The sequence below is a fragment of the Hemicordylus capensis genome, chromosome 1 (assembly GCF_027244095.1).
Source record: "Hemicordylus capensis ecotype Gifberg chromosome 1, rHemCap1.1.pri, whole genome shotgun sequence".
NCBI classification, from domain to species: Eukaryota; Metazoa; Chordata; class Lepidosauria; order Squamata; family Cordylidae; genus Hemicordylus; species Hemicordylus capensis.
In genome coordinates, this window is record NC_069657.1 from 348,471,717 (window position 1) to 348,492,681 (window position 20,965).

At 45.0% G+C, this 20,965-nt stretch overlaps 1 protein-coding gene across 3 annotated transcripts in view; it reads right to left on the minus strand.

Moving 5' to 3' along the window:
• The window catches only part of LOC128341223 (uncharacterized), a 118,119-nt gene that overhangs the window by 73,228 nt on the left and 23,926 nt on the right, over nt 1-20,965 (minus strand). For all 3 annotated transcript variants that reach the window (XM_053287490.1, XM_053287480.1, XM_053287472.1), the window contains exon 6: nt 3,899-3,971. In XM_053287490.1, the coding sequence (XP_053143465.1) occupies nt 3,899-3,971 (73 nt within the window). The remainder of the gene's footprint in view (nt 1-3,898; nt 3,972-20,965) is intronic.

Consider the following 20,965-nt stretch of genomic DNA (forward strand, 5'->3'; position numbering starts at 1 on the left):
CCTGCAACTGGTATTTAGAGCCATCTTGCCTCGTCAGCTGGAGGTGATCCATAGCCACCAGACTAGTAGTTATTGATAGACCTGTCCTCCATGAATTTGGCCAAGCCCTTTTTAAAGCCACCCAAGCTAGTGGCCATTCAGCACGTCCTTTGGTGGAGAGAATTCCATAGAGAACCTTTGGTGGAGAGAATTCCATAGATTAATTAATTATGTGCTGTATGAAAAAGTATTTCCTTTAGTTGGTCCTAAATTTCCTGGTCACCAGTTTCATAGGATGACCCTTAGTTCTAGTATTCTGAGAAAGAGAAATTCTTATTGTCCACTCTCTCTCCTCCATAAATAATTTTATACACCTCTAATATGTCTCCCCTTAGTTGCCGCTTTTCCATATTAAAAAGTCCCAGATGCTGTAGCCTTACATCATAAGGAAAGTGCTCCAGGCCCCTGATCATCTTGATTGCCCTCTTCTCCAACTTTTCCAGTTCTGCAATGCCCTTCTTAAGATACGGTGACCAATGTTGTACACAATACTCCAGGAGGAGATTCTCACGACCCACCAAAAGCGGGCTATGGGAGCCTAGCCCACTTTTGGAGGATCGTGTGCTGCCACAGGAGCCGTGTAGCTCCCAGCAGCAAACCCTCCTAATTCCCCCTCCCTTTAGATGAGGTTACGTCGTCTATTTGATCGTGTATTGCTGCTGTGAGACTCCATGCTGTGGCAACACATGAGGATACCCCTGCCGGGAGGCTGAAACAAGCCTCCCGGCCCTGGGGGTTTCACCAGGATGCCCCATGCACTCACGCAGGGCATCCTGGAACTTCCGGGGGGCAATGCGGTCTGCGATCCCCGCAGCCCTTGCTGGCTTCGTGACGGAGCCGGCAGTCATATGGGTTATCCAGCCGCCCAGGACTGCAGGAATGATGCCCGCTCTCCCCGCAAACCCCATTCATGCGAGTCTCACTGATCATGAAACTAGCCTCCAGATGTGGCCGCACCATAGATTTGTATAAGGGCATTATAATATTTGCAATTTTATTTTCAGTTCCCCTCCTAATGACTCCTACCATGGAATTAGCCTTTTTCACAGCTGCCACACACTGAGTTGACACTTTCAATGAGCTGTCCACCACAACCCCAAGATCTCTCTCCTGGTCAGTCACTGACAGCTCATATCCCATCAGTGTATATGTGAAGTTGGGTTTTTTTTGCCCCAATATGCATCACTTTACACTTGCCAACATTGAACCACATTTGCCATTTTGTCACCCACTCCCCCAGTTTGGAGAGATCTTTTTGCAGCTGCTCACAATCTGTTTTGGAGTTCACTACCCTAAATAGTTTAGTGTCATCTGCAAATTTGGCCACTTTGCTGCTTACCCCAGCTTCTAGATCCATTATGAACAAGTTAAAGAGCACTGGTCCCAGTACTGATCCCTGGTGGACCCTATTTCCTACTTCCCTCTATTGTGAAAACTGTCCATTTATTCCTACCCTCTGTTTCCTGTCCTTCAACCAGTTTCCAATCCATACATGAACCTTATTCCATGACTGCTAAGTTTACTCAAGAGCCTTTGGTGGGGAACCTTGTCAAAAATGTTTCGGAAGCCCAAGCATATTATGTCAACCAGACCCCATGCCTGTTGACACTCTCAAAGAACTCCAAAAGGTTAGTGAGGCAAAACCTGCCCTTGCAGAAGCCATGCTGGTTCTCCTTCCTTCAGCAAGGCCAATCTTCTATGTTTTAAACAATTTTGTCCTTCAGTATGCTTTCCTTCAGTTTACCTGGCACAGATGTTAAGCTAACTGATCTGTAATTTCCTGGATCCCCCCAGATCCCATTTTGAAAATTGAGTTACATTAGCTACTTTCCAGTCCTCTGCTACAGAGCTTGATTGCAGGAATAAGTTACATATTTTTGCTAGGAGATCAGCAATTTCACATTTGAGTTCCTTCAGAACCCTTGGGTGGATGCCATCTGCTCCTGGCAATTTGTTAATTTTTAAGTTTTAAAGATAGTTTAGAACATCCTCTCTCCTCACACCTCAAATTGGCCCAGTTCTTCAGCTTCCAAGCCTGTGAAGCTCAGTTCTGGAGCAGGTATATGATCAGTATCCTCCATCATGAAGACAGATGCAAAATACTGATTCAGCTTCTCTGCAATCTCCTTATCCTCCTTAATAATCCCTTTCACACCCTCATCATCTAAGGGGCCAACCGCCTCCCTGGCAGGTTTTCTGATTCTGATATATTTGAAGAAGTTTTTTTTAATTCTCCTTGATACTTCTAGCTATTTTCTCTTCAAACTCTCTTTTTGCATCCCTTATTGTTTCCTTGCATTTCATTTGCCAGAATTTGTGTTCCTTTCTGTTCTCCTCATTTGGGCAGGACTTCCATTTTCTGAAGGAAGTCTTAATCTCTTTTATAGTTTCCCTGACTCTACTTGTTAGAGTCAATGCTGATGTCCTCCTGAACTTGGTGGTTCCTTTCCTCCTTCTTGGTATACATGCCAACTTAGCCTCTATTAATGTGGTTTTGAATAAGCTGCATGCTTTCCGGAGTGATTTTACCTTCCCGGCTTTCCCTTTCAGCTTCCTTTTTTCCAATCCCCTCATTTTTTTAGAAGTGTCCTCTTCTGAAATCCTATGCATCTGTGTTGGACTTGGTTGGCAGTAGAGATGTGCATGGAACCAGTTTGGCCGGTTCGGTTCAAATCTGGACCAGATTCAAACCAACCTAGTCCAGTTCCAGGCTTGATTGGACTGGTCCGAACCAGTTCATGGGCCGGTTTGGGTACACTTGTAAAGGGGAATCCTTGAGGACTCCCCTTTACAAGTAAAAGGAGCATTTCCTAATCCTCTCTAAAGGCTGCCGCGGGGGGTGGGGAAGTGGCAAGAGAAAATGGCCTTCGTACCTTTAACAGAGGCTGTGGCATAAGCAGTGAGGTGGTGGTGGGGCTTCATCCAAGCCCTCTTCTGGCCTCCCAAATGACAGAGGATGCTTCAGAGGTCGCTACCCTAGGTAGTCTTGGACTTCAATATGCTACCTCACAGCCTAGCACTTGTGAGAATATCCAATCTCCCTTTTCCAGCAAGCTTTCTGGGGTGAAGCTCCTTGTGCAATGTATATCTGGACATGGCAACTTAAATGGCACTCACTGCCCAGCACCCAAACCTGGAAGTGAAGGATTCCACTCGGAATGTGATATGGACTGCACTAGCTGTTCCTGGAGCACACTACAAAATAAATACTTGGTACAGACACACCCTTATATCCCAGCAACTTAAACCAACCATACAGGAAGTAATTGTTCAAATGCTTTTCCAAATGATGTTCCCACATGCTTGTAAGTAGACACTTATGCCATGTGGTGTATACTGTATGCTCTTTCACTGAATATAGCTAAACTGCTTTTATAGGACAGCACTTGCAAGCAACTGGCCACCAATATTGCAGGACAACTGTCAAAAGCAGACTCAGAAAAGCTTGCACAGCTATTCCTCTTCTGAAAAAAATGGTTTTGTCAGGCAAATACATGTTTAAAGCAGTGATTGGACTCACATCTATAAGTGACTGGTAAGGACATTTTTTGGGTGTGTGTTGCAGATGTGGCTGATAGGAAAGTGTAACATTCACTCTTTTTTAAAGCCATAAAGATATTTAACACTATTTATAAAGCTGTACGTTTTAGCATGCAAAGCAGTCAAGAACATTCCAGGGGCTTCTTCTCTGATACTGGCCTGCCTGACTGCCAGCTTTCTGTGGCCAATTTTTTTTTTTTTTTACTGCAGGGAAGAGAATTCCTTTGAAAAGGACAGGCAAATATGCACATGTAGTTTACATACTTTTGGTGGTTTGCATATTTGGTGGCTAAAAATATCTAAACCTCTTTTAGCCCACCTCCAGATTCAGACTTGAAATTAGACTGTGATGCAGGATACAGTTCTTGTGAGGGGCTCATCTTTTCTTGCATCTGAAAAAAAGATTTGAAAGAGAAAGCTTAGATTTCAAGCATCTGACTTTACACTAACATTCTTGTCTCTGTTACAGTTTGGAGAATGACTGCTCCATATGTCTCTGTAAAAGGAGAAACACATAAAGTTTGGATAGGGCATGAGAAAATGGAATCTGACATGAAATCCAACACTTGTTTGGGCCAGTCTTGAAGAAAATATTATTTGGCCTTGGATCCTGCACCATCACAGAAGCAGACACTTGTGGGTTGTTGGCAGCTTAGCTTGCTCATATTTTTGTCATTCTGACTTTCTCAATATAAAATAATTTCGTTTGACTGGAATGGGAATGGGTGGCTAGAGAGACCAAATCCCAATTCCTTGCCCTGCAAGCTGAACATTCTGGAGTTCTAGAAAAACATTACACATGCATTTAGCTCCGAGCTGACTTCTGGCATATAAGAGCCCACAAGTAGTTTTACCGCTGCTTGCAGAACCTCACGTATTTCCCCTTCCAGAAAGGTTGAAGATACCTGCCACTAACATTCTGCAATGAATCAGTAGCCTTTTGTTATTGGAATGCTCCCAATTATTTGGTGCCGCCTGTGGAGAAGAACTTTTTTTCATTTAATCTGCCTGGCAGTCACAGAGGTTGCTGTTGCAGCTCCTATTCCTTCTCAGTAACGGGTGATTTCCCCCCAGTTTGTTTAGAAAGCCATGGGTGGGTGGATGGGGACATCTTGAAGTTTTTTGTTTTTGAGAGAGAAAAGAAACAAGAGGATGAAGCATGTGCCCCTATTCTTTACCAGTCTCCCAACTGTTTCTCAAATAAAAACCCTTCCCTTTGAGAAGAGGGCAGGTAACCTGCTACTGCTCTCTAGAGACTGCAGAGGCTTGCCTGACCTCTCAACTAGAAAGGATGCTCTTGAGCATGATTTTCCTGAAAAGGAAGATGGGATTTGTTGTTTCCCCTACCTCTCAATTCAGTTGGGAGGCAGAGGAAATGTCAAATCCCAATCTCCTCTCATGATGCATCATTTCCAATTAAGGAAAAGAAAATCACACATCCCCAAACTATTCCCCAATGCTGGTTACCTACTACCTCTTTTCAGAGTTATATTTTTTCCTTGGGGAGGAAGAGTAGCAAAGCAGGACTAACCACTGTCCAAAGTAAGCGCCATCCAGCTGAATTTGAAAGAGGCTTAGGCTGTGTTCACACACAGAAGCCCAGCAGAGGAGAGGCAGAATCCATCCGCTTCCCATCCAGTGCTGCCTGGGGTGAGAGACCAGGTGGGTGCTGTGGGCACCTTCTGCTGTTGCTTGCCTGCTCATGTGTCCCCCGTGGGGCTGCTGCCTGCTGCCTCTGTGTAACATCTGTGGGGCGTGTGTGCAGGATTGGGACCAGCTCCTGAGTGACTCCGCAGTTCATCGGGTCACCTGCTCAGCTTTGGGCTTTATAGAAACACTGCCTCTGGTGGCAGGGTCACCACTGAAGGGGCAACACTAAAGAGGGTCGCCCTTTTGAGAGAGCCACTTTGGGGGATAACAAGGGTGAGGGCCAGGCTGTTTGGCTCAAGATCCCTCGTGGGTGTGTAGAAGAGGGCAGGTATTATAATTGGGCTTCTCTTTGAAATCTTGGGTGAGTAGAGTTTTAATGTCTCTGGGTCTTTCTGGAGATGGGGAGACAGGGGTGTATCCACTGAATATGGGGCAGCTATTCCAGTGGTGGTGAGGAATAGAAGTAATAAAGTTGACCGATCAGCAGGCGTTGCAGGGGAAGGGAAATCAGAAACTTAATTGCTGTCTCCCCTTCTGGCTGTCCTGCCTGCTCTTTGTCCTTGGAATGCAATGCTAACCACCCACAGAGCCTTGACTTGCTCCTCTGTAATGCCAGGTCGGTCCAGAATAAACCTGAAATCATCCATGATTTGATTCTGGATGAAGGGGCCGATCTGGTATGTATTACGGAGACTTGGTTGGAGGAGGCTGGTAGCCCAGTCTGAACATAGGAAGCTGCCATATACTAAGTCAGACCATTGGTCTATCTAGCTCACTATTGTCTTCACAGACTGGCAGCAGCTTCTCCAAGGTTGCAGGCAGGAATCTTGGAGAACCCAGGGAGGGAACTTGAAACCTTCTGTTCTTCCCAGAGCGGCTTCATCCCCTGAGGGGAATATCTTGCAGTGCTCACACATCAAGTCTCCCATTCATATGCAACCAGGGCAGACCGTACTTAGCTATGGGGACAAGTCATGCTTGCTACCACAAGACCAGCTCTCCTCTCCTGGTCCCAGCTTCTTCCTCCAGGGTACTCTGTTGAGGAACAGGGGAGGGGAAGTGGGTGGGGAGGTGGAGTGGCTGTGGTCTACAAGAACAATATCTCTCTTGCCAGGATCCCTGTCGAAGTGTCTGACCATATTGAATGTGTGTACCTAAGTTTGAGGACCAAGGATAGACTGGGACTTCTGTTGGTGTACCGATCACCCCACTGTCCGACGGAGTCCCTAACTGAGCTTATGGACGGTCTCGGGCTTGGTGTTGGAGTCTCCCAGGCTTTTGGCACTGGGGGTCTTCAATGTTCACTTTGGGACCAATTTGTCCAGGGTGGCTCAGGAGTTCATAGAGGCCATGATGACTATGGGCCTTTCCCAGATGGTCTCTGGACCGTCGCATATTGCTGGTCACATGCTTGATCTGGTCTTTCACTCTGAACAGGGTAGTGTTCTATGGCTGGCGACTCCTGTGATTTCCCCTTTGTCATGGACGGAACACCAATGGGTTAAGGTTGGACGCACGACCACCTCTGCAGGGGCCCCATTAGGATGGTCCATCCAAGAAGGTTACTGGATCCAATAGGATTTCAAGAAGCCTTGGAGGGATTTAGAGTTGGCTCTGCTGGTGACTCTGTCGGCACTCTGATGGAGATTTGGATTAATCAATTCACCAGGGCAGTGGACACGATCGCTCCTAAGCGTCCTCTCTGACCCACTTAGAAACTGGCCACTTGGTATACAGAAGAACTACAGGGGCTGAAGTGGCAAGGTAGATGACTTTAGTGCAAGTAGAGGAAAACTCAACTCAAATCTGACAGATTATTACATAGAGAGCATTTGAAGATCTATGCTCAGGCAATACATGCAGCAAAGCAGCAATTCTTTTCCTCCCATATCACCTCCGCAAGTTCACATCTGCCAGAGTTGTTCAGGGTTGTGAGGGACTAATGGGGTCATATTGGGGGCCCGTTCCCCCTTGAATCAGTACTTGGGACCAACAATTACTCGCTGTGACATTTTTAATGAGTTATTTGTGGACAAAACCTCTTGTATTCGGGCTGACTTGGATTCAAACTCCACAATTGTTAGAGTGTCTAACGCCAAGGTGTCCAGCAGCTCCTCTTATGCGATGACCCTGGATCAGTTTCAGTTTGTGACTGAGGATGTGGACAAGGTGCTTGGAATGGTGCAGCCTACCACCTGTCCTCTTGATCCTTGCCCAACATGGCTTATACTATCTGGCAGGGAGGTTGTTGCAGAGGGCCTGGTAGAGATTATAAATGCTTCTCTGGGGGAGGGCAGGCTGCCTCCTTGTCTTAAGGAGGCAATCATTAGACTGCTTCTGAAGAAGACTGCCTTGGATCCCTCAGAATTAAATAGTTGCAGGCTTGTCTCCAACCTTCCATGGTTGGGCAAGGTGATTGAGAATGTGGTGGCCTCCCGGCTCCAGGTGGTCTTTGAAGAAACTGATTATCTAGACCTATTTCAAACTGGCTTTCAGGTGGACTATTGGGTGGAGACTGCCTTGGTCGGCCCGATGGAAGATCTCCAATTGGGAATTTACAGAGGGAGTGTGTTTGTTGGTCCTTTTGGATCTCTCGGCGGCATTCAATACTATTGACCATAGTATCCTTCTGGAACGTCTGAGGGTGTTTGGGGTAGGAGACACTGCTTTACAGTGGCTCCACTCCTACCTCACTGGCAGATTATAGATGGTGTATCTTGGAGACTGTTCTCCAAAATCTGAACTTTCGTATGGTGTCTCTCAGGGGATATTTTCTCCGATGTTGTTTAACATCCACATGAAACCACTGGGAGAGATCATCAGGGGATTTGGTGCAGGGTGTTATCAGTATGCTGATGACACCCAAACCTACTTCTCCATGTCAACATCAGGAGAAGGCATAACCTCTCTAAATGCTGGCCTGGAGGCAGTAATGGGCTGGATGAGGGATAACAAACTGAGGCTAATCCAGATAAGATGGAGGTACTTATAGTCCAGGGACGGAACTTGGGAGACAATTTTGATTTGCTGATTCTGGATGGGGTCACACTCCACCAGAAAGAACAGCTATGCAGTCTGGGAGTGTTTCTGGAACCAAACCTCTCCCTGGTGTCCCAGGTTGATGCAGTGGCCAGAGGTGCTTTTTATCAGCTTTGGCTGATACACCAGCTGCATGTGTTTCTTGATGATGAATGACCTCAAAACAGTGGTACAACTGCTGGTAATCTCTAAACTGGATTACTGAAATGCACTCTATGTGGGGCTGCCTTTGTACATAGTCCAGAAACTACAGTTGGATCAGCATACGGCAGCCAGGTTGGTCTCTGGGTCATCTAGGAGAGACCATATTACTCCTGTCTTGAAGGAAGTGCACTGGCTACCAATACGTCTCTAGGCAAAATACAAGGTGCTGGTCATTACCTATAAAGCCCTAAACTGATCAAGCCCTGGGTATTTAAGAGAACGTCTTCTTCTCCATGAGCCCCACCGCCTGCTAAGATCATCTGGAGAGGTTTGCCTGCAGCAGCTGCCAACTTGTCTGGCAGCTACTTGGGAACGGGCCTTCTCCCTTGCAGCCCCCGGACTTTGGAATGCACTCCCTGTTGAAATAAGAGCCTCCCCATCTCTGGCAACTTTTTAAAAGGCACTGAAGATACATTTATTCAACCAGGCTTTTAATTAGATTTATAGTTTTAAATAATTTTATTACTGGGTTTTAAATGTTTTTAATTTTTAAAATGATTTTAATTGTAAACCACCCAGAGATGCAGGTTTTGGGTGGTACAGAAATATTTTAAACAAACAACAAAACAACTAACATGAAACTGCAGTTAAATGGGGCAGAGGTTTCAATTGGTGAAAGGCGATGACAACCTTCCTCCCACAGACCACAATCTCAGTGTCAGGACACGGTCAGGACACGGAGACACACACGACAGCCAGACGACAGATGCCACCCAGCCAGGTTGCTCTATACAAGCAAGCAACAATGATGAGTACCTGGCAACAGTTCTCTTATCTTGGTGACTGCCACAAAGAAGCTGTCAAAGCATGCCTTCTGCCAGCCCACCCACCCATTTGAACATGCCCATCTTTATTTTTGCCTGAAACTGCAACCCCACTCTCCTGGGGTCACTGGAAGTAAGGGCTCCCCTCTCCTACGATGCCCCCCCCCGTGACAGTTCTGCATACGCTGCAACACCAGTACAAACCTGGGAAATTTGAATGAGTGTAAAGATCTATTCCTAGTCCTAGTGTTAAACCAGTCTGCCCACCCAGCTATGCCCAGACACACGAAAGATCAAGATCTCCCTTGGGTGCATGAAGGGTTTCCTGGAGGGGAGGGTCTCACTGTGCAAGAGTTCTATCATTGACCAGACAGAATAGGGGCCCCACAAAGCAGGGCCCCCTTTTTGTGATAGCTCAACTCCTGAGTGCGTAGTCTAACAGAAGACCAAAGGCTGGAGAGTCCAAGGTTCTCCCCAGTAGACTAGCCCTCTCATGAGAGTGCTAGTCCCCTGGCAGCAAGCTGCCATGGAGGAAAGAGTGTGGTTTGGTCTCCATGGACTGCTTTGCTGGGGTAAGCTGTCGCAAGAGTATCCTTGGTCACAGCAGGCCAGGCCCCAGGATCCTTTGCCCTCCCTCAGCTACATATCCCCTCCTAGGAAGCCATGTACTCTACCCTTTCATGAGTAACAGAAATATAGTGCCCCCAATATCCCCCCCCCACACACCATAAATTGTGCTTGTGGGAGATAGTTTTGTTTGGGGGCTCTTACAAGGGTGGGATGCAATTGCTGTCGGAAGAAGGGCTTGAATGGCATGGCATTTAAAGGGATTTAAATTACCTTTCCCTGCCAAGTGCAGGTGGACCATACCAAAAAAGAATGATCACATTTGCCCCAGGAAGATTGTGGTTGGACAAATGTCTGTGATGCAATTCATGGTTTGAAAAATTAACTGCAGGTTTAGCAGCCTCTGGTTTCACATTGTGTGCGGATATGGCCTATGTCTGACTAGAACTGGGAGAGCTCATATTTCAAGCTTTTGTAACTGATAGCTCTATCACTAATTCTTTCTGCACTTGCAATGCGGTCTGAACACACACACACACACACACACACACACACACACACACACACACACACAGCTGTGATCACTACAGTAGGTGCCAGTCTCATACTACAAGTTTCCTCGTTCGAACCCCAGAGCCCATGCCACAATGAATTTGACTTTTCAGTGTTCCCTCAAGCATCTCTGCTCACGTAACAGGCATAACATTTATAACATGATCATGTAAATAGCATTAAAGAGCACATAAAAATATTCATCAAACAATAGTTTTCAGCAATGTGTTTGTCTTACAGAATGCTTCTGGAGCATGGCAGTGCACAGAAGTATTGACACACTTGTGCAACAAGGTGAGTTGCATGAGGGTTGCTGCTGCATCCCCACAGACCTGAACACATGCACTTGGTTAGTCAGGAGGTCAGCCACTATAATTATCTTACCATTAATGAGTGGAACTATTACTACTAATGGTTGACATCCAGACTAACCTTTCATGGATGCTCCAAATTTTTCCATTTCACGTAGAGGGGAGGGGGAGGCAATTTTCAGTGATCCCCTTCCCTCCATAGCCACTCATGTCTCTCAAAACAATTTCCTTGAGTGTAGGAGACCTTCAGAGAGATAGTTTAAGGATGCATGGATGTGACAGAGCAAAGAGGGATAGCTGAAAATCGCCCCCTTATGCAACAGAAAAACTTGTGGCATCCTCAGGAGGTTAATATAGAAATCAATCATTATCAGAGTAAAAATACAAGAGCCAGTTTTGGTCTGCAAATAAAGCCAGCAGGAGTAGTTCTATTTCTACATTAAAAGGTGTTCCTATATGAAGCACACCAAAATGTGGGTATTAAAAAATACTTCACAAATACTGCAAGTATAAAAATATTTCAAAACAAGAGATATATAAGCAGCACTTGGAATAGAAATCTGCAATCTTGAAGTCTAAAAAGCATGGAAAAAAATACATGGACAAACTTATTTTCTTTAAAAGTTAACTCTAGCTATGAGACTCTATAAGGTCAGGCATAGGACCTTAGCAACAGAGCTTGGGAGGGCTGGGGGGAGGAAGGTACAACAACAACAACAACTCATTTATATACCACTTTTTAACCAACGTTCCCAAAGTATAGATATAAATAAATGGCTCAAAAAGGTTAAAAGGTAAGCTCCTGCCTTCCTCCCCCCCTATGAGCAGCAGCCATCTAGGACTTGATCGCACCACACACCCACATGGTTCATGCAACGACAGAGCCCCAAATTGGGATTGGGAGGAGGAAGTCCTCCCACATCCCAGTTTGCATCACACAAGCCACTCTGCTCTGCACAGCCACTCTGCCTCTCCAGCTTGCTTCCTAAAGTGGCAGCAGGCCAGGGGGTAACCCAGCGGCAATCACACACACACACACACACACACACACACACACACACACACACACACACCTGCCTGCCTCAGTAAAGTGCCAAGTATCAGTTATGCTCCACAGGTCTGGAGCAGAGGGCTCACAATGCTCCAGGCAACACTGCCTGGGTAACCCAAGCAGCTCATGACATGAGAATAGGCTCGATGAGTTCACACAACCTCTGAGTTCACAGCTCTGGGACTGGGCAGGGGGAAAGCATGCAGGAGCCTACCTGCCCTGCCCCCCACATGGCCCAAGCCCACAGAGGGCTCCACCACTCACATGCCCACACAAGCAGCATGCCAGTGACCAGGGAGCAGGAGGTAGGGGGAAGAGAGTTCAGCTGCCCAATATTCCACAATCTGCTGCATGAGAAGCATAGTGCACTGGGATATCCCTGATTGCCAGGACACTCCTTCCCCAGGCCTCTATGGTAGATATGGCTGCCAGCTAGCCACAGCCTACTCACCCACACAACCAGACAATGAGGTAGGAGGGACATGCACATCCTCCTACCTCACTGTTCTGGATTATCACAGTACTTACAACAAGGCTGGTAGCTCAGCTGGTACAAGGGCAGGAGCAGCAGCAAGCAGGCCAAAGTTTCACCAGTAGTCAAGATATGCCAAGGACAAGGCAGAGAAGGGGTTAAGCAGGACAAGATCAAACCAGTAATCAAAAGATACAGAGGGCTACACAGAACCATGGGCAAACTAGCTGAAGCTGGGATTACAATAAGCTAAAGTTACCAATCTATACAAGAACACCTATATAAACCACTACACCAACAAAGGCCTGAGGCTGACTGAAGGTTTTATACTACAGCCCGTGGTCTAGATGGAGATAACTCCATCCCCAGGGATAGGTTTGGTAAGATTAAAGGGATCTCAGTTATGTCTCTGATCCTGCCAAGGCTTAAAGGTCTTCAGTGTCACTGGCAGTCTGGCAGATTCTTTAAAGCCAGAATCAGAGGGCAGCACATTGTCCTCAGGCCTTGGCACAGAAGGCCAGGTTTGGGTTCCCATGTCCCGTCTTCCTCCTCTTCCAAGGAGTCCTCTGTGGCAGGTTCTGGCTGTGAATTTTGGGTTCCTGCACCCCAGCTTCCTCCTCACCTGAGGAGTTCTCCAGGATGGATGAACAGTTATGGCTTCAAGTCATGACATTCACTTTTAGGCCAGGTTTCAAACCCGGGCTACCTGGCAGAGGAGTGCTGGGATCGGAAGTGATCCCGGCACTTCTCATAACCAGCCCTACCAGGGCTAGCACTGCCCAATCCAGGTAGGGCTGTTCATGATGTTGGAATATTATTTACAATAGCTCTCAAACAGCCAAAAAGCACGGTTGGTTTGCACAGACGCCTTATCAATGGCGCTCGCGGTGGCTGGTAGATCCCTCCCCCCATGCCTTGAGGATATTTGACACTGTTTGAAAGTATGTCTCCACGGGGAGGGGAACCAGGCAAAGGCCACAAGCCAGATGTCTTGAGGAGTGGAAAGTGTGAAACATTGCACTTGGAAGCAAATTGGAACCTTTGGGGTTAAAAATAACACTTTGGCTTGTATACAATGCGCAGGTGCGAAATTTGTTGATTGCACAGTATATAAGATGGATGCACTGCCAGAGGAGGGGCAGCCACACCCAGAAGCTTTCACTAGCATAAATTAAAGCTTTATTTGAAACTTTGATACTGGTGTCCGGTGAAAATTACCTAAGCAAGAGACGAGCGACAGGGAGAATCTCTCTCTTCTAACAATAAGAATGACCCTTCTATTTCATTTCATTTCATTTCATTTCATTTCTATACTGTCCAATCCAAGATGGCTCCGGGTGGTTCACAATCATATTCTAGTGTTCTTTGGAACAGTTTTCCCAGCCTATGGCCAGTTCACATTATCCTTAGTGTTTGCCTTTTCCACTATGTCTTTGAAATTGTGAGGATGTGCATATCCATCCCCCAACATAGTGCTTGTTTGACCCAACATAATTATGTGGGGCATGGTACATCCAAATTATCCCTGATACTAATAGTATTAGAACATGATTAGGGATAGTTCAGATGTTCACCTCCTATATGAGTATGTGGGGAGGAATGGGTTCACCAGGTGGGAAGACATGCACACTCTCACTTTCAATTGCATAGTGGGTGGCTTTAGTGGGTGGTATGTCTTAACCAGCCCAATATATTAAAATAACACATGCATTAAGTAGTGAATGTGGAAAATCTTACCACTGAATAAGTCTCCCAACTTTTACCACACATTTAGAATGCATAGCAGATTAAAAAAGGACTACATTTTCATTAATACAGATGGCCAAGCAAAACCATGGTCCTTGCCACCTGATAAACTGGTTGAGTGTACTGGGCCATATTCATGTTTTCAGATGGACAGAACTCCTCCATCCTTCACAGGGGATTCCCTGTGAGGGAATTCCCCTGTGATTCCCTTACAGACAGGAATCAGACAGTGTACAGAAATAAGGATTCTGGCAACTTCCATAGGCAGAAGCTCACTTTTTTTTAAAAGAAGAACCCAGAGAAGGTGGGGAGGGCTCTTGGGGCTGAATGCATTTAAGATGCTAATTTCAGCCCTAGCCAATGTTCACAAGGGCTGCACAGTTAGGTTACATGAGAATATTTCCTTTGAAACTAGCCTTCCCTTAATACGATAAAAAGATTTCCCAGCAGAGGTTCCTAATAAGATTAAAGAGTCTAGACAGGCAGAGTTTATCACTTCAAAGGAAAGGATGGGCGTTAAGATTGGGGAAGTGCACATTTCCTAGGGCTTACAACACTGTATGCTCTTTTCTCCGTTCAGTCCATTTCAACTCAAATTTATTTGCTTCAAACTCTAGGTCACCACAAAACAGATTAAAAATAGATACACAGCAATGGCCTTCATGGCCGATAACATATGAGAAAACCAAAGCAAAAGAAAATAAAATTATAGCAAGGCTTAAATCAAATGATCCCCAACAGAAGGAACTACATTGGATTGCACATATTTGTGCAGAATATCTGATTCTGAATGCTGCCACTGCAAACAAGGAGATTTGATAGGTGGTATATTTACCCTGATCAAAGAGAAGGAAACAGATTTTCTCACAAATCTTATATTTCAGAGTGAATAAAGAGACCAGAAATATTTTTCTCATCCTTTCTTCATGGTGGCAGTTTGGTGTTATAGAGGACTTGTAAGCAATAGCAAAAAATGTATGAAGAAAGGGTTTGCCTATCACAGTCCTAAGCAGCATTTACAAGTTCATTGCATCTTTTAATGTTATCTCATCATAAGCATTGAGCCTTTAGTGTGGTGACATATACCCAAAAATTTCTTTTTTAAGGGGTCCCAAATCTACTGCTGCCTTGTAAGAAATTACCAGCCTGTATTGACCAACATTTTAATATTCAGTCAGTCAACTTCAGTACAGCGTTGCAAGTTCTGCTGCATAGGTGGTCCTCAGACAAAGATAGGTTTCCTCATTCACTTTAATATAGCAGTCATCTTTTCAGGCTCATCCTACATTCCAAGGTATAGCAGCTCTCGCTTACTTGAAAGTGAATAGGGATGTGAGAGCTGACTATGGACCAATTCAGTTAAAATCTGGACCGGATTTGAACTGACCCAGCCTGGCCTGGGCTCGGACCTAGCAGAACTGGGTCCGGTCCAGTTTGGCCATCGAACTGGGCTGAACTGGTTCATGGGCTGACTGAAAGGGTATACTTATAAAGGGGAATCTGGCAAGGAATCCAGAGTAAAGGGATACAAGTAAAGGGGTATACCCTAGAATAAAGGACCTTTTTACCTTTAAATTGTAGGTGCCGGGGGTGGCGGAGATGGAAGAGATGGCCAAAGTGTTGTCAATATTGGTGAGGGCTCCTCCAACTCCCCCACTGACCTCCAAAATGACAGCCCGGTTTGGGCCTACGCACATGTGCAGAGGCTATTTTTGTTACTTCCACGCATGTGCACAGGCCATTTGCATCACCATGCAATTTTAAAATGATGTCCATGCGTGCACTGAGGCCGAAACCAAGCCGCAGTTGGTCCAGGCTGCCATTTGGGAGGCCAATGGGAGGGAGGTTGGAGGAGCCCCCCGAGCCCTGCTGCCGCCACTGTCCCCACCACCACCAGTGCCTATGATTTAAAGGTAACAACGACCTTTTCCTCTCTCCCCTCCACCCTAAGTTAGGGAATCCCCCTGTATTTGTAAAGGGGAATCCTCACCGGATTCCCCTATACAAGTATACTCCCCCAAGCTGGCCCTTGAGTCGGTTCTTCGAACCGGGGGTCCAGTTCAAACGTGGATCAGCCAAACCGGTCCAGCTCAATGTCAAGCCTGGCTCAAAAAAAGTTGGCTTGCACATCCTTAAAAATAAAGTGGAAAACACCTTGCACATAAAAAGCCTAGCACAACAAGGGCAAAATTAGAAGTACGTTTCTTCCTAGCATGTTGGGTTTCAATGGGAACTAATTATTATTATTTTTTAATTAGGGGAAGAATCCAATATGTGACACAGTCACTCAGCTGCAGTCTGAAGTGTATATTTTGAAATGCACTGCAAAGCATGGCAGTTTTGAATTTTGGCACTTAGGGACTCATACTTGAATGTTTGAAATGTCTCCTTCGAAAAACTATTGTGCCTGAGATGTCAAGTGACATGAACGCAGTTTGTGGAATTTGAACTAGGATGCTTGTTTCACAGATTGTCATTCTATGTGATGAGTGATGACTATGCCTGAGAGAGCTCTCTCTTCAATGTTTCCATGAAAAAAGATTCTCCAACTTTCAGGGGCTACAGTTCCTATTGTCCAACCATTCTTAAAGCCTACAGCATTGTCCTGTTACCCACAGAGTCTTTAATTTCATGATGATTGTGCTATGACAGCCAAACCCAGATTGCAAGGCAAAGGCCGAGTTTCAAAACTGAACATTTTCTACAGGGAATGTTGTTCTGGCAAGCAACTCTCACAAGAAAATAAGAAGGTCGGAATACAGGTTTTGAACGGTACATTTTTCAAATGCTGTTTTCACTGTGTGATAATTCAAATTTTATTTTCAGACCTGTCTGTCCATTCCAGTTCTTAATATTAGGTTATCAAGAAATGTATCCTAAGATCCAAACTAGACATTATACACATTCACATGTATTTTCATTCTGATTAATGAAGATATTGGAAAATGTGGGTTTAATTTGGATAATGGAGATAATGGTTCCTTAATCCTTCCCCCCACACCCTCACCAGCTGATTTTCATTCAAAAACAGTTCCCTCCATACATGCTACTTTTTCCCCTGTGGAAAAAACTTGAGAGAAAATGGTTGAACAATCAGCTTTCTCTCAAACCACAGCATTCTGCTTGACACAAACCCGCCTGAAGCTGCTCTTGGTTTTAAAAATACTGCAGGGGCAATGGGGTACACACACACACATCTAGTCCGGCCATGAATCTGCCTTGCTACAACTTGATTCTACTGCTTCTTATTTTCTATCCACAAAAGCAAAACATACTTCTAAATTTGCCTGCTGCTCTTCAACAATACTCAATTCATCCTAAGGTTATGTGACCATCACCTGTGGATCAACTATCAAATGCCAGGAATTGAAAGTTCACCATCTGGTCCATTGAGTGAGTTCCAGACACTGTGAATGTCACTGAAGTGTAGTTGTGGAATTCCAGGCCAAATGAGGGCATGTACCCGCTCTCTTTTTAAAAAGCAACCTTATGATCATTACTGGATGCAAGTAATGGAAACAAAAATAAGAATTTTTGTGTGTGCGGAATCTGAGCTTCACAAAATCAAGAAGGGAGTCAAAATGTTAATTGTTTTAATATAATATTGGGGTGGGGGGTGGGGGCAGTGTAATGCCTGCAGTCTTCACAGAGAGGCCAAAGCCCGCAATGGATAAACAGAGTGGCATACAGTCTATAAAATAATCTGATGACAGCTGCACTGCAATAAGGATATGTACATGTTTATAGACTATAGTGGTTTAAAATTAAAAGCCTCTCATTCCCTTTCAGATAGCCACATGGTTAACTATTCAATTAAAATTGTTGAGGAACTCTTTTCAGGAACGTTTCTCTGAGAAATGCAATAAATACAATGTCCACATATTACCAGGAGGAGATTTAGCATACAATCAGCAAGTCAAGGATGGCATACCATTATTTTAAAAAATATCTCTCTTCTGACTACTCTTCACATTTCAATAGGATCCTTCTGCAAGTAATGGCTGAATGGCATTTGCACACTGTCTGCTTCCTTTTTAGTTCAAGCAGGAATCCTTTGAGCAGAGAGGTCAGAAAGTCAAGTGAGCTGATCAATCTGTCTTGGAGCACAATGGGTCCTTTTGGACATAGTATGAAACCACGAGTTGATGAACCTGAGGTTAATGCTCAAAGCCAGGAATCGTCCCACAGACAATCGCCAAGCCATGGCCCAGCAACCTTCAGTTTCAGGGCAGAGGAGCCCCTCCCTTCTCCTGGTCCACCAAAGCCACATCCCAGCAAGCTCTATAGTGCTCGCCCACCAGACTATGGGCAAAGCATCAGGAAGTCAGTAGGGCTTCAACCACTGGCCACAGTTTTCAAGGGGGTGTGCTGAGCGCGATCATGCCTTATTTGCTGTGGTTGGCTGCCCTCAGGAGGAAAAGCACATTTAAACCCCTCCATCAAAAGCACATTTAAACCCCTCCATCATGATGCCACTTGACGCACAGCCCCTGCCAGGATCGGGCAGCCACACAGTCTCACACAAGCAGAACTACCAGTATTGGAGCCTGCAGAGGGGCACTAGTTTTCTGTTATTCTGGGAAGGGATCAAGATGACTTCCTAGGATGGGATAGGTATATAAGTGTGGGAAAGGCTCTTTGGATTTGGTCCACTATGACAAAAGATGCTCTTGCAATGGCAGACCCTGTACAAGCAATCCAGGAAGCCCGAACACACTCCTTCCCCTGTGTTGGCTTGCCCTGCTGGTCAGGGATTAGCCATCTCATGAGAGGGCCATTCCATGGGGGAGGAACAGAGGATCCATCAGCTTTGGGTTTCCATTGGACTGCTCTGTCATGAGAAAGCCTATCCAGCTATAGGGGGCCCCACTGATTGAGGCTCCTGGTATCTTTGGTTAATAATAGAACTCATACTCTGCACCTTCCCCTCTCCACTCAACCCTTCCAGACTCACAAGGTGTCTGGCCCGCTCCATGTGTCCAGGCGGGTTCAGGATGTGCAGAATTGGGTAACAACTGGGATGACTCCCAGTGAGGGGAGCTGATGTTTTCAACAAGGCAACTGATTAGAGAGATGGCCAGCAAATAGTATGGCTGGCATAGAGCATCTGCATTTCTGGGCTTGTCTGAGCCACCCTCTCTATGGTCTTAGGAACGGGCACAGCACAAAACCTAGGTCACGATGATGGTGGAATTTGAACAACACAATGGATACTAAAATGTTTAGAAACAACTGGTGTCAGCAAAAACATTCAGATATTTATTAAAAATGCAATGAGCATGTGGAGTACACAGTTAACAATCAATGGCGAGACACTTGGACAGGTTAGCATTAGAAGAGGTATTGTCCAAGGGGAATCACTATCCACTCTCTTGTTTGTAATCACCATGACTCCACTTTCACAAATACTAAACAAAACAGGCCTCGGATACCAAACATCTAAAACATCAAGTAAAATCAACCATCTGCTGTACATGGACGATTTGAAGTTGTATGGAAGGTCCCAATCAGAAATCGAATCACTGCTAAACACTGTCCATATATTCAGTAGCGATATAGCAGTGGAGTTTGGACTAGACAGGTGTGCTGCATGAATAATGAACAGAGGAAAAATAACAAAAACAGAAGGAATAGAACTGCCCAATAGAAGCAACATCAAGAACCTGGAAGAGAAAGAACCTTACAAATACTTGGGCATTCTCCAGGCTGATAACATCGCACACACTGAAGTTAAAAGAAAAACTGGAAGTGAATACATCAGGAGAGTTAGAAAAACCCTAAAGTCCAAACTCAATGGCAGGAACACCATACAAGCCATAAACACCTGGCCTATACCTATTATCAGATACAGTGCAGGAATAATAGACTGGACTCAGGCAGAGCTAGAGATGCTAGATCGTAAGACCACGAAAATAATGACTATCAGTCATGCTCTGCACCCCCGCAGTGATGTAGATAGGTTATACCTCCCACGCAGCTCAGGTGGAAGAGGAATGCTGCAAGTCCATCAAACAGTAGAGGAGGAGAAAAGAGGCCTTGAAGAATATATCAAGGACCGTGAAGAAGATGCACTTCAACTGATCAATAACGAGAAACTATTCAACACCAATGAAACAAAGCAGACCTACAAGAAAGAACAAGTAAAGGACTGAGCAGAAAAATGGAAAAATAAGCCACTGCATGGTCAATATTTGCACAATATAAGTGGAAAATCAGACATCACCAAGACTTGGCAATGGCTTAAGAATGGCAACTTGAAAAAAGAAACTGAGGGTTTAATATTGGCTGCACAAGAACAGGCACTAAGAACAAATGCAATAGGAGCAAAAATAGAAAAATCAACAACAAACAGCAAGTGCTGCCTTTGTAAAGAAGCAGATGAAACCGTGGACCACCTAATCAGCTTTTGTAAAAAGATCACACAGACTGACTACAAACAAAGGCATGACAAGGTAGCAGGGATTTATTTATTTATTTATTTATTGTTAAATTTATATACTGCCTTTCATTAAAGCAATCCCAAGGCGGTTTACAAGCTACCTGTAGCCAAAAACTGGTGGAACCATAAAATTGAAAAAGTGGTAGAAAATGAAGATACAAAAATATTATGTGACTTCCAACTATAAACAGACAAACATCTGCGACACAATACACGAGATATAACTGTAGTCAAGAAGAAAGAAAAACAAGTTAAAATAATCGGCATAGCAATACCAGGGGATAGCAGAATAGAAGAAAAAGAAATAGAAAAAAATAACAAAATACAAAGATCTACAAACTGAAATTGAAAGGCTGTGGCAGATGAAGACCAAAATAATCCCAGTAGTAATTGGCGCCCTAGGTGCAATTCCAAAGAGCACCTCAGCACCATAGGGGCCACAGAAATCCCCATCAGCCAATTACAAAAAGCGGCTTTACTGGGAACAGCCTATATTCTGCGACGATATCTATAATAATAACAGCAACAACATCCTCTCTAATAAAACGCTTGGTGTCCATCCGTGGACGGACACCAAGCATGTGTCCGTGC